General features: G+C 39.1%; 1 protein-coding gene across 1 annotated transcript in view; it reads right to left on the bottom strand.

The window, feature by feature from the left end:
- Positions 1 to 9,815: 9,815 nt before the first annotated feature.
- CLIC4 (chloride intracellular channel 4) overlaps positions 9,816 to 14,563 on the bottom strand; it is a 73,929-nt gene continuing 69,181 nt past the window's right edge. Inside the window, exons 5-6 of the mRNA XM_045545961.1 lie at positions 14,124 to 14,305; positions 9,816 to 13,364 (exon numbers count right to left, since the gene is read on the bottom strand). Of these exons, the coding sequence (XP_045401917.1) occupies positions 13,200 to 13,364; positions 14,124 to 14,305 (347 nt within the window). The 3' untranslated portion in view covers positions 9,816 to 13,199. The remainder of the gene's footprint in view (positions 13,365 to 14,123; positions 14,306 to 14,563) is intronic.

The following is a 14,563-nucleotide window of genomic DNA, read 5'->3' on the forward strand; positions in this document are numbered from 1 at the left end:
ACAGTCCTCAAAGGAGTAAGCTTTCCATTCACCAAAAATTTGGCCACCCAGAATATAAGTCCTTACCAGAGATTTTACAAATTGTTCAAGTGCGGTTTCTCCAGCAGAACCAGTTACTGAAACTACCGTTCTCATTAGGGCTGAGAAGTGGAGTCTAACTCGCAAGGTTCGCGGGCGGCGGGCTTGGAGGGAAGCCGTGCCACACGGAGGGAGAAGGTGTTGGTGACACGGTGGGCAAACAAGCTGTAAGTGTCAATCGGCTGGGAAGTGAGAAGGAAATCTGAGGGCCTGGAGGATCCTTCCTGGTGCCGGGAGCGCAGAATCAGAGCAGAAACATCATCCCCAAACCCCCAAACAGCTGCAGACTCAGAAGAAAGCGGAGAGAATTCTCAAGTTTCTCTGAGCAAAGAACTTTGGATCCCCCGTAATAGGTTTCCAGAACAGTTCCCATGTTGTTTTCGGTAGAAATCGAACATTCCAACACTCAGGTGTTGTGGTGAAGACACAGAATCTGTTTTGCAGCCCCTCCCATGTGCCATCTCCTGGCTCAAAAATTTTCAGTGGCTCTGCCCTGCTGTGATCCCACAGGACAGCCTTTAAAGGCATCCCTGATCAGGCCCCAAAGCACAGATTCAACCCGCCATGCACCCAAGACAGCGTCACCTCTGGCCTCCAGGCCAAGTCCCCGCTGTACCCTTCATCTGGGACCTCCCTCCACCAACTGATGTTCACATGGCAAAGGGCTTTCTTCAAAGCTGTGGAAGAAACTGCAAAGGAAATGTTGGACAGATCTGTGCCACATAAAAATAAAAAATTCAAATGTGACTTAAAAATACAAGCAAAATTAAAAGACAAACGACTGGGAAAATGTCTGCAGCAAATGCCACAAACCAATAGTTAGAATCTTTAATTTACAAAGAACCCACATAAATGGATTAAAAAAGACAAAGATGTCCATGAATAAAAGGGCAAAGGACATAATCAATAAAACAAATATAAATGACCAATAAATATTGGGAGGGGGAGAGTGTGCAACCTCTCTTTTTTTCTTTTTTTTTGTCCTTTCTCTTCTTTATAGAGTTGTTTAAAAATGCTCAACCCCTCTAAGGGCCAAAGAAGTACAAATAGCAACAAGATAACATTAAGTTAGCAAAGATCCTGCTCACTGTTCGATGAAGCTCAGAAAGATGGTGTTTGTAAGGCTCTGGGGGTGTTTAAACCTATAAAATAGTTTTGCAAGCCACTTGGTGATATTTATCAAAAGCCTGAAAATGTAGCTACTTTTTGTCCGCTTCGTTTTTCCTATTTCCTCAGAAACTTTCTGGCAAATAATTTTGTGATATTTATCAATCTACTTAAAATGTTCATATTTCTTTTGGTTCGTATTTCTGATTATTTCTTCTAAAACCTTAAGTTGAAATACAGCCAAAGAGGTATGTTCGAAGGTGTCCTCCGCAATGTCAATGTGCAATGATGAAAAGCTGGTAACAACCTAAACGTCCTACAGCCAGGAGTGAGTGACGAAGTTATGACAGATCCTTGTGACACAAAGCATTGGGCAAATAGTCTTACAATAATCAGGTTTCATAACCGGTGAGCGCACAGGTGCACAGAGGGAAATACACTCAATGGAAATCAACCAGTGGGGAGGGGAACAAGGGGAAGGGGAGAAAACCTACCTAACAGGTACTATGAACACTGTTTGGGTGACAGGCACACCTTTAGCTGGGACTCAAGCATTACAAAAGTGGTCCATGTAACTTAAAACATTTTTACCCCCTTAAAATTTTTAAATAAAATAATAATAGTAATTAAAGGATGGAGGAAATGCTTACACTATAACCGATTTATAATAGAAAGTAAGCTCTAAAATTCTTAAAGAAAAAAGAAAAACCCTAGGCAACAGGCTGGAAAACACTATAAATAGGTTTCCTCTGAGTGGTGAATTTGGGGGAAATTTGTGTACGTGTTTTTTTACTCTTTTCTGTACTTTCCAGAATTTCTACAATAAGCAGAATTACTTTGATACTCACTTAAACAGTTAAAAACCTGTTAAAAAACATTCTCCTTGAAACTCTGTTCATTTTCCTAGGGAAACATTTCCTTTACGAATCTGCACAAGGTAGGCTCAATAAATATTTGTGAATGAATGAATGAGTGAATAGCACTTTCAGTCTCTTGTTTCTCATCTTCTACTTTTATTGCCTGGTTAATTTGTGCTCTTGTCTTTTCTCCCGTGTGATCCTGGAAGCTCCTGAAAGGCAGAAATCGTGAGTCTCCATTTATTTGCATCCAGTGCCTTGTACCTAGGAGGAGACACTCAACGGTGTTCCTTTTTTTTTTTTTTAGAGGTACGATCTCATTCTGTCTTCCACGCTGGAGTGCAGTAGCTCAATCATAGCTCACTGTAACCTTGAATTCCTGGGCTCAAGAGATCCTCCCACCTCCGACTCAAGAGTAGCTAGGACTACAGGCATGTGCACTACACTCAGCTAATTTTTAAATTTTTCGTAGAAACAGGATCTTGCCATGTTCCCCAAACTGATCTCAAACTCCTGGCCTCAAGTGATCCTCCTGCCTTGGCCTTCCAAAGTGCTGGGATAACAGGCGTGATCTACTGTATGTGGCCAACAGTGTTACTTTTTAATGAATGGAACACCCCATATAGTTAATTGTACTTTAATATAAGACAAACATATTTTTAAACATGAGCTCAAAACTCTGGATTGCAAGGATTATCTGTTAAACCCATTCCTTATGCAGTCGGGGGAACCCCTGAAAGCCAACGAGAGGGAATAAGGATATAGTCCCTGTCCCTGCCTAGTGGCAGTCACATGTCTATGCCTAGTCCTGAGAACGCTGTCCTAGGAGTCCCCATTCTGCAACAAACTAGCTACAGAGCCTCAGGCAAATCACTCATTCTTAGTTCTTTCATCAATGAGACAGGGTGCTAAAGTATTCGCAGCTTGATGTCACCATGATTTCTAAAAAGCCTCTGATCGTTAGTATTGGTTTAGGATACCAAGTTGAAATTTGAATTTAGAATATTGCAGAACTTTTCTTTTAGAAAGACAAGACTCTATTGATAATCAAATCAATACCATACACCAGTTATTTAGGCTCTGCTTTTATTTACATTTATTTAAATTTTTATCAAAAATAAATAGTAAATCTCAAGATTCTAGCAAGGACCATAGAATTCTTGGAGGATCTGTAAAGATTAGGAGCAATTCTTCTGCAGTAAGTTACCTGAAGGAATAAGATGAAATCATATTTTTAAAAGTGTGTCCCGTGAAGGAGGGAAACGGGCTTTCCTTTTCCTGCCCCTTCCTAGCCGGCCAATGTTGCCGGCTTAGAGTGACCTCTGCAGTCAGCAGGGAGTTGCACGAACATCCCTGAGACGAGGAGGTCTTCTTCCCCTCCTGGTGCGCAGCATGGGAGCCGGTCAGTTCTGCTCGCGCATCGGCTCCTGAGCTTCCGCCAGAAAAGCCCACGTGGGGGGCGCCCGGCTGCTCCAGCCCTGGGCCAGGAAATCGGCCTCCCGGGGTCCTCGCCTGAGCCCCTCCCAGCACAGGGAAGGTGGCAGCTGGCTCTCAGTGCCCACGTTAAGCTCTGGAGCCAGACGACCTCTCTCAGTTCCTAGCTGTGTGACCTTGGGCAAATTAACCTCAGTGTAAGTTCCTCATCTAAAAAAAATAGGGGTGATGATAGCCCCGCCTCCAATAGACTGTCGAGAGTATTACAGGACTTGAAACACACACCCCCGCACACACGTATATAAAACCTTAGCTCGGCAGCTGGCACATCGAGTTTCATGAAAATTATTTATTTTTATTATTTGAGGAAATCAGAGAAACAAGGAACGCTTGAAAAATTTGAGGTTTATTCATTTCTTACAAGAAATGGGATCGGAAATGTGTCACTGACACTCCTTTTTTTCCCCCAAGGGATGGCCCCAAGGCCATCTCTCTCCTCAATGGACGCCACTCCTCCCGGCAGGGCAGCAAGTCCCTTGAGAGTCAGCGACGCGGGGACGTTCCCACTTGGAACGGGTGACCCTTTTCCCAGCTGCAAGGGCGCCACTTGGCTCAGCGCAGTCACCTCTTCCGAGGGGCTGTCCCCGCGGGTCCCACTACAGCGGCCTGTCTTGTTCCCAGGCGCCGGCTCGCTGGGACCTGCTTTGCGTCTGCGTTGTCCCCCTGTGCGCGCTGGGGGCGCGGGGACGCCGGCCCGGCGCAGTGGCGGGCGCACGCCCTCGAGTCACCCCGCGGCGCTCGGGGGCCCCTGGGCGGGGGCGGCAGCCCGGGGACTAACCGCAGCAGAGCCCCTCGGCCTGCCCGGACGCAACTGCCACCCGGACCCGTCAGCCGCGCGGCGGAGCGCTTCCCCCAGCTGCGCGGTCGCCGGCGAGAACGAGGGGGTGCAGGAGTGCGAACGTCCGGGCCCGGCGGCGCCACAGCCCAGGGCGACCTGACGTCAGAGCGCGGCGTCGCCCCCCGCCCCGCAAGGCGGGAGCGGGCCCGGCCCCGGCCCGGAGGCGCGGAGGCGCGACTGGCAGCTGCGCCCGAGAACGTCCGTTCGACACAGGAAGGAGGGAAGGAGGCCGGAGGTGCCTTCACGACACGCAGCAGCCCTGACAGATCTGATAAAGAGGAAGGAAGCCGGCGACGCTGCTGATCGCGCTGACAGCTCCCCAGACTGACGCGGACCTGCAGCTGTCCCAGCCCTGTTTGCAGAAGTGGCGCCCAAAGGAGGGGAACCGCGCCCCCTGCTGGTCATTGGAGAACCGCACCCATTAGGTGACATGAAAGCGAGCAAGGTCTTTAGGGACAGAGACCAGCTAAGGCCGCTCACAGCAGCAGGTGGTAAAGCTGTCTTGGGGGACGCAGGGGTTTCCTGGGCCTGGGGCCTCTACCTTCTGCTTGTTGCAAGAGATCTGCCACAGAGGACAAGCACAAGAACAGATGTGCTCCAGCTAAACATGTGCTTACTTGGCAACCCGATTACCTTACTCTGGGGTCGGGGAGCCAGGTCCACCTAAAGGGAAAAGCAGACACACTTCTAAAGATTGCCAAGTACTATCTGCATATTGCTATATTCCCTAATTTTTGGCTCTGTCACTTTACTACCCATGTGACCTTGGGCAAATTTCTTAACCTTCATGTGCTTCAGTTTCCACATCCATAAAATGGGAATAACAGTCTCTTCTCATAGGATCATTAGAAACACTGAGTTAATACATGTAAAGTGCTTAGGATAGTTCCTGGCACATAATAAATACATGTTTGTTAAATTAAAAAAATTAGATTCCAGTGTGGAGTGTAGGCTTGTCTGAACTTGCTGTAAATAGTTCCTTATTCTGGGGGTTTCTTACTATCTTTCAATTATTGATTTCTAGGTTAATTCCACTGTGGTCAGAGAACATACTTTGTATTTCAATCCTTTGACATCTGTTGGTTTGCTGAGGCTTGCTTTGTGGGCCAGCATATGGTCTATTTTGCTAAAAGTTCCATGTGCACCACCTACACTTGAAAAGAATGTTCATTGCAATTGTTGGATATAGTGTTCCATATATGTCAAGTAGGTCAAATGGTTTTGTTACTCAGATTTGCTGCTGTTCCTTGCTCTGTGTGTTTTTGTGTTTTCCTGTGTTCTTTCAATTACTGAGAGAGCTATGTTAAGACTCTCCAATTATGATGGTGGATTTGTTTATTTCTCCTTCTAGCTTGGTCAATTTTCATTGTATTTAAACCTGTTTTGTTAGATACATAGGAATTTAAAACTGTTATATTTTCCTACCGAATAAACCTTTCATCAATGTAAATGTCCTGTATCTCTAGTAACACTTTTTGCATCAAAGCCTTTGTCTGATATACAGCTACATCTTCTTTTTGTTTGCTGTGTCAATGTATTTATTAGCTGTTCTCCTTTAATTTCACCCTGTCTGTGCCCACATTTGTCTTTTGTAAATTGCACATATTGGGTTTTGATTGTTTAAATCTAGTTTTACAGTTAGTTCGGCCTATTTAAATTTAATATAATTACTAACAGTGTTGGGTTTAGTTAATCTTTTGCTATTTTCCCAATTATCTTTTGTTTCTTTGGTCTTGTCCTTTCTTTTGGATTAATTGAATTTTTTAAAACTTCCATTTCCTTCTTGAATCTTAGATTTTTGAGTTATTTATTCTTGTAATTATTTTAGTAGTTACCCTAGAGATTATAATAAATATCCATGATTTATTAGTTTTCTTAAATTAGTACTTTTACCACTTCCCAAATAATGTAAGGATCTTAAAAATATTTAACTCTACGTACCTTTCTTCCATTACTGTTACATATTTCGTAAAGTATATAAAAGCATATTCATGACATTATTTTTGTTTAAATAGTCAATATTCTTTTACATTTGCCTACATATTTACCCTTCCCATTGCTTTTCATTCTTTCTTTTGGTTCTATACTCCCATCTGGGGTCATTTTCCTTTAGGCTGGAGTACTTCCTGTACTCCAGCACGGATCTGCTGCCACCAAATTCTCTCAGCTTCTGTCTGTCTGAAAATGCCTTATTTTGCCTTCATTGTCGAGAATATTTTCACTGAGTAAGGAATTCTGGGTTGGCAAAATTTTCTTTCTTCTTCTTCTTTTTTTTTTTTTTTGCACCTTGAAGATTCATTCTCTCATCTTCTGGCTTCCAAAGTTCTTGCTAAAAAGTCAGCCATTGGTTTTATTGTGGTTCCTCCAAAGGTTACGTGCTACTTCTCTCTGCCTGTCTTGGGGACTTTCTATGGTTTTCAGCAGTGTGATTATGATATTCTTAGGTGCGATTTGTTTTTATTTCACATGGACTTTGCTGAGTCTCATGGATTTGTGGGTTGATGTCTTTCCTCAGCTTTGGAAATTTCTCATTAAATTACTTCATGAAATATTGGTTGCACCCCATTCTCTTTCCTTCTGGGACTCCAATTACACATATATTTAGATTGTGACCCACATGTCTCATATGTTCTGCTTTTTTTATTTTTGTATTCTTTTTGCTTGTCTAGATAGTTTCTATTGCCCTATCTTCAAGCACTAATCCTATTGCTGCTGTGTTCATTCTGCTGTTAAATCCATCCAATGAGCTCTTAATATCAGATGTTTTTTAGTTCCCTTTTTAAGAAAGTTTTACTGTGGTATAATTCACAAACCATAGCATTCACACATTTTAGGTGAACAAAATTAAATGGTTTTTAGTACATTTAGAGTTGAGCATGCATCAGAACATTTTTTCCTTTTTAAGAATATATTTTGGATGACATTTAAATTGAATTTTAACGCAAGAAAGGAAACCTACATCACTACTTTTGCCAATCAACCTGTCAACACAGATTATTCAAAACTGTAGCAAGACAAACTGCCCCCTTACAATTTTTATTGAGAATTTATATACCATAAAGCTGACATTTATAAAGAATACAATTCAGTGGTTTTTATTAATAGTAGATTCACAGTTGTGCAACCATTCCCAATATCTAGTTACAGAACATTGTCATCACCCTCAGAAGAAATCCCATACCCATTAGCAGTCACTCCTCTTCCCAGCTCCTAGTTAGTGCCAACCACTAATCTGTTTCTATAGATTTACCTATTCTGGACATTTATAAGAATCATACAATATGTGGCTTTTTGTATCTGGCTTCTTTGAGCAGGTTACTTTATTCTTTTTATGGCTCAATAGTTTTCCATTACATGGATATACCACATTTTGGTTATCCAATCATCAGATGAACATCCGATGGGTCATTTCCAGTTTGAGGTCAGTATGAATAATGCTGCTAGGAACATCCGTGTACAAGATGTGTAGACATGTTTTTAATTCTCCTATGTATAAACCTAGCATTAGAATTCATGGGTCATATGGTAGCTCTACATTTAACTTTTTGAGCTGTATGCCTAACTTTTGGGGGAACTGTCAAACTGTCTTCCAAAGTAGCTGCACCATTTTACATTGTCACAAGCAATGTGTGAGGGTTCCAGTTTTCTCCACATCCTTTTCTAACACTTGTTACTGTCCACCTTGATCATAGCCATTCTAGTGGAAGCGATATCTCATTGTAGTTTTGGTTTGCACTTCCCTAATGATTAAACTTTTTATGTGTTTATTGACCATTTGTGTATCTTCTTTGGAGAAATGCCAGTTCAAATTCTTTGCTAACTTTTTAATTGGATTGCCTTTTTGAGTTGCAAAAGTTCTTCATATATTCTGGACACTACACCCTATTTACAATCTATTTTTAGAACAATTCCATCACTCCATAAAGACCCCTCTTGCGTATTTGTAGTCAATTCCCACCCCCAGGAAACCTAGTGTCAGGCAACCACTAACATGCTTTCTGTGTGTCTGGGCAAGTCCCTCCCTCTAATGAAAATTTGTCTGCTAAGTATTGTGAACGTAAGGGAGATTTTGCTCTGCTTTTTAGAAGCCCTAGGCTTAGCTTCCAGTATGCCATGCACTGCTCTGGAGTTCAGCAAAAGTCCTGTGAGAAAATCAGTCATGTATTTGGGGTGTCTTGGTTTCCAATGTACTCTATAACCAAGAGCCCTGTGATTTTCTTTTCTCCAGTAGAGCCCCCACTGCCTGAGCCACACCCAATCCTCAGTTCTGGGCCCAGAATCAGCAAATGCCCTCAGGAGACCATCAGTTCCACTCAGAAGGGTTTGTCCCTCTGAAATTCCAATTCCTTATTGCCTAGCACATATTCTGGTGTTTAAAATGTTATATTGGTGTTTTAATATAGTTTTTTCTGCTCGTTGCGGCAGGAATATTGTGTTGCTGTGACCCATACCCTACTCATCAATTACTGTAAGTTTCTGCTAAGTCTTGAGATATTGTAAGACAAGTTCCCTTTCTTCCCCCACCTTCAGATATATGTTGGCTAAAAAAAAAAATAAAAAAGACATATATTGGCTATTCAGGGGCATATAACTCTTCCATATGAATTTCTGAAATCCATTTATTTGACAAAAATTTGAAATTTTCATTCTTTTGACATCTCCATCCATGAACATGGTATACCTATCCAATGAGCAGATTTTTACAATATTAACTCTTTCAATGATGTCTTGTGCTTTTCTCCATAAAAGAATTGCACATTCTTTCTTAGATCTGACCCTAAATAACTTAGGATCTTTTGTTTTTAAAGGAATTTTTGTTTTTCAGAATAGGTAACAGATTCATCAATTTGTAAAAGCTCAAAAAAGTACACATTGATAATTTCCCACCCATTTTCCTCAGTCATCCAGTTTTCCTCCAGAATACCAATGTTACCAATTTCTCTATTAACTTTTAATGTAGTTAATATTTGTATTTAGTAACTATTAGTAATTTTTGTTCCTCAATTTTGTATCTAGAAATCCAGCTGAATTCTATTAATTTGTAGGTTTTTTGGGATTTTAAACACACATCATCATCTGCAAAAAGTATCATTTTGTCACTTCTTTTTCATTCCTTATTCCTTTTACTGGTCTTACTGAATTGGCCAGTATGTCTCTAAAGTAGTTGTGGAAAGTAGCTGAATAGCACCTGTGACAGAGGGCAATCCTGACTTTAATGTTTCTTACATATATATGACATTTGCTGTAGGTTCTTGGTAGAAATATTTACCAGGTTTTTAAAAAAAGTTACCTCTGGTCCAAATTTGCTAAGAATGAGAATCATGAAAGTTTTTGTCAAATTATTTCCTGTGCCTATTGAGATGATCATATGGTTTTTCTCCTTTAAACCTACTAAATGTGCTAAATCACCCATAGGAAAAAAGCAGTCTCAAATAAAACACTTTTACCCAAAGTTGTTATTTATTTTCATGAGGGGAGGAAAGAAAGAACCTTTTATGATAGTGAAAATATACTTTATTTTTTTAATACAATAGCTGCCAGCAATATACTGGTGTTGATGTTCCAGAGAGAAAAGAAAACACAAGCATTCTACAATAAGCTTTCATTTGCTTGCTGAAGAAATTCTAAAGAAAATACTCCAATTCTGTTCAACATTATGGCTTGAGGGGTTGAAATTTTTTTCCATAATAAAAATTTTAGTGGCCCAAACCTTGATCATTTATAAAGGATGAAGTAAAGAAAAGTCCACATATCAATAATGAATGCTTCCCTCTCTATGAATTAAAATACTGGTTATAACCACTGTTAAGAAATTGGTGAATCAATAACCTTGATAAAATGTGTATCAAAATGTTCATGAAAAAATATTTCTATTTCCTCTCATTTTTACTTTGTAGTATTCTCTAAATGGGTTTTTAAGTGCACAGAAATAAAAAGCTATCTACATACAACTCTGGAGAGATTCAAAACCCAACAGAAGTTAAAATACCTATATTCTAGAGTTGGGTCCACTTAGTGTATGAATACATGTCAGAAATCTCTTAATTGTATTTAGATTGCTCAAGGGTTTAAAGATAAATTGTGAAAGCCAAGGTTACCAAGAAATCTTATTTGAATTTCATCACAAAAGTTAACAATCCTAGTAAAAAAAGATAACAGACCTGTATAGAAAATCTGCATCTATATCAGAAAAGGGAATTTATATCAACTGGAATAGAAGAGAGCTTTCCAACGGTTAAATACAAAAATTTCTCAGAATCCCTTGGAAAACAGTGAGATCTTCCATTCAGACTCTAACCTCCTTACTGAAGTAATAAAACATAAAGGGTGTTTAAATGAAGGGGAATGATTTGCTAGTTGTAGAAATAAAATCAGATGTTTGCATTATGTCAACCCATACACTACATGACTTGCCTGCCATGAAAACTTTTATGTCCCCAATCTTTCAATATTTTAAGCTATGATCTTTCCACAAACATTTAATAAGGTAAAAGAATGCTGTAGGATCATCCTTTCTACTAGCTTTTGTCCACCTGCTAATCTCAATTTCATTCAACTAACTTCTTTGATAAAGTAATAATAAAATCTGTCTTTATACAGAGGAAAATAATTCTGCCTTTGTCAAAGTCATAATATTATCTGCCTTTCTTCAACATCCAGGGAGAACCAGGTGTAATCACTGGATAAATAAAAAACAATGAAGAGAATAAATATCCAAAGTGAAAATACTTTGCATTTCAGAATGGGTTTTCCATCACTCTATTTTGAGGAATGGAGCTCTTTCCTCTGTTAGCCCTTCACTCTGCACCACTTAGTCCACCATTCACTAGAAAGAACAGATATCCCCTTCTCTCAAATGGTTTTCATACCTTAAGCTATGACACAAGGTTCAATATCACCTGAATGCCAAGCTGCCACTATTTAAAATGTAAATGAATAGTGATGATACCTGCCTGCGTACTGATACAGATTGGACACACCTACTGAAGCTACTGCAATATAATTTCTCAATAAATAACTGGATAGTGCTTCTTCCTAGAACCAGATAAATCATCATCCAATATTTAACTAACAAAAAGATAGGTACTCAAACTTTTGATCAGCAACAGGAGTTCTAAGAAAGGTAAGGCAAAGGAATTTCCCTGAGCCAAATGGATACAATATGGAGCTTTTCTTATCTTTCTATACTAAGCTAATTTACTGATAGGTTAAAAAAGCAGTATGCTTATAAAAATCAGGCTGCTTCCATAAAGCCAGTACTTACTAAATATTAGCATATCAAAGGGGGGAAACCACTGCCATTTTAAAGCAATATACTTAAAATTTCAAAAAATAGCTCATGAGAAATAGCACTTTCTGCACAAGTTAGGTATAAAAAATTACAAAAAATGTATTATAGTCACAAGCACAGTCTTCAGATTTGTACTCAGAAAGTCCGTTTTGTTTTTTTAAAGAATAAATGCATAGTAAATTTTTATTTTCACAAACTTTATCTTCTTTTGTTAGAGCACAAAGAATTCTTGTTTAGGACTTTGATTTAAAAAGAAAACAAAACAAAAACACATGCAGGGTGCTATTCCTCAACATGGCTGTAGAAAAATTTAACTCAAGGAAGTATAATGATTGAGATCAGGCAAAACTGCAGCAAACAGTCACTCACCATAACAACTATAATTTAGTCCAACAGGAGTGAACAATCCTCTAAGCACGGTTAATGGGTGAAAAAAGAAAATTGGTAGTCTGTTTTATTTTGTTTTAATATAGGAAGGATAATGCATTCTTTAGACCATCTACATTAAATATGCTTTAGAAACAAAAATTTACTTCATATTTTGACAAACCCTCCCTTCATTCTGTAGGTTAATTTGTGTTAATTTTTACATTACTAGTCATTGTACTGCTATAGCTAAATCAACTAAGTATCAGTTTATGTAGTGTTGCTCAAAAAATCTACAAGTAGCATGCTCTATGCTTACCTAAAAGGGGCTTTTTAAAATAAAGGAAGAAAGCAATAATGTTCCAAATGAATGGCACTGGGCAAAATATATATAACAAACACATTAAGACAGAGTCTCAGATGCCCATCAGATTGTAAGTATAAAATGCTTGCAGAAGATCTTGAAAAAACCATCTCTTCCTCTAAACTTTTAGCTTCTGCATAGTGTCAGATGTTTCAATTGGTATGAAGGATAAATGCTTTTAAGCAAAAGTAAAAATATATCTACAAAGCAAAATAGCAAAATCTGTAGTGACTTTCTGTAGAAGGCTCTCTTCTCTGGTGGCAATATTCTTTAGTACATATCCAGGACAGACTAAATTGAAACAGAGTATTTCTGATACAGTAGCAATCCTTTCATATACTCTTACTAAATATTACAAAATTTCAAAAAATACATAAATATTCCTTGTACCATGCATTATGCACCAGTTTGGGGCTGCCTGATGAAGTCATGGCTACTATTTTAACATTACACATTGCACCTCCAAAGTTCTGCCATCTATCCAGTGAATGGACACAATGGTTAGGGCTCCCGAGAGATGGCAAACTACCTCTAAAGTGGAAAGTTTGTGATGGAGTGTCTCCTAATTAGAGGAGAGGAGGATATGGGTGGGGGAGGTAGGCAGGGTAAAAGGATTTCAAAATAATACTGCTTAGGAGTGTATATTTTAAGATAACTACTATACCTTGTCTATCCTTGATCCTAATCTTGAATAACTGCATGTTCATGCAAAATATAATTTCTACTCTAGGAAGAGAAGCAGTCTGTTAGGAAAAGCATATTCTTAGGGGAAGACATGAAGATATCTCTGTCATAAGTGCTATTTTACTTGGTGAGTCTTTTGGCTACATCACTATATGCTATTTCAACCTCCTTATCACTGGGACAGGTATTGGTGAACTCATCCCTACTATATGCATTAGTTAAGTATCTCCAGATGCCAGTCATTCCTTTTGGAATATCAAAGTTGCGGTATTTTTTGGCCACCACCTGAAATACAAAGAGATCAAAAGTTAACGGATTTATTTTCCATGGCTTATAAATGAGACATATCTCTGATTTTAGAGCCAATTATTGATGCCATAAATCTTTGAGAACTGCTTCTATTTGAAAAGAAGTCTGTTGCTATCATTCTAACTAGAGTTTTAAATAACGACCAAGACTGCAAGCTACCCCAGAGATCCCCCAGTGTAACAGTGACTGCAAATGCCTGCCTAGGACATCCAGAAAGACTGCCAGGTGTAATCATTAGATAAATACTTTAATACACACACACACACACACACACACGTTAAATCACTGTTTTCCTTATCTTAGATCTTTGCTGCACAATAGTGGTTATTACTATTCTATATACTTAGCAATGTGCCTACCCAGTGTCTCACATAATAAATAATCAATATTTTTTGCCTTGAATAGAAAAGGCCAGGTGATCACAGAACAGAATTTGACAATATAAATCATTATAGCAAACTCCAATTCAAAGTCATCTATTACATCTTTGAAAGATATTTTTATGCAGTCACAAAAAAAAAAATTCCTCTTTCTAATATGTCTCGATTTTAAGACATAATGTTCCATTTAATTAACTCCACAATGTTTCAAATATTGCCTAAATCACATTAAGTTACACTATTTGGGGGGCTGCTACTCATATGAGATCAGAAATATTTTAAGCACAAAGGAAGTGCTACCTTAGTAAATACAATGCTGGGTAATAGCAATGTCACACCACATCCATAGGCCTACCTTGACAATATGCAGTTTGGGCAGCAGGTTGCAATCAGCTAATGTCATTTCATTGCCATCCAGAAATTTACGTGTAGAAAACTTAATGTCCTCCATACTATTTTCATCGATTTCATCAGGGAGTGGAGAATTCAGATATTCATCCAGTTTCTGCAGTGTTTTCAAGAGACCCCTCTCTAAGGCTGAAAAACAGATGAGAACACTGTAAGCCCCAATCCCCAAAGTAGAAGCATTACTCTTTCAGTCAGTAATTGTTTATCAAATGGTTACTCTAGCGCTAGGTACTGCAGATGTAGAACAAGACAGACGGGGTTCCTGCTCTCCTAGCGCCTTGTTTACATGGTAGGGGGATGAGACAAATTTGTTGAAGTAAGTGTATAATAAGCAAGATAGTTTCAGACAGTGATATTTGTAAAAACTTGTTAATAACTAAATGCCCC

This window comes from Lemur catta, chromosome 3 (assembly GCF_020740605.2).
Source record: "Lemur catta isolate mLemCat1 chromosome 3, mLemCat1.pri, whole genome shotgun sequence".
Taxonomy (NCBI): domain Eukaryota; kingdom Metazoa; phylum Chordata; class Mammalia; order Primates; family Lemuridae; genus Lemur; species Lemur catta.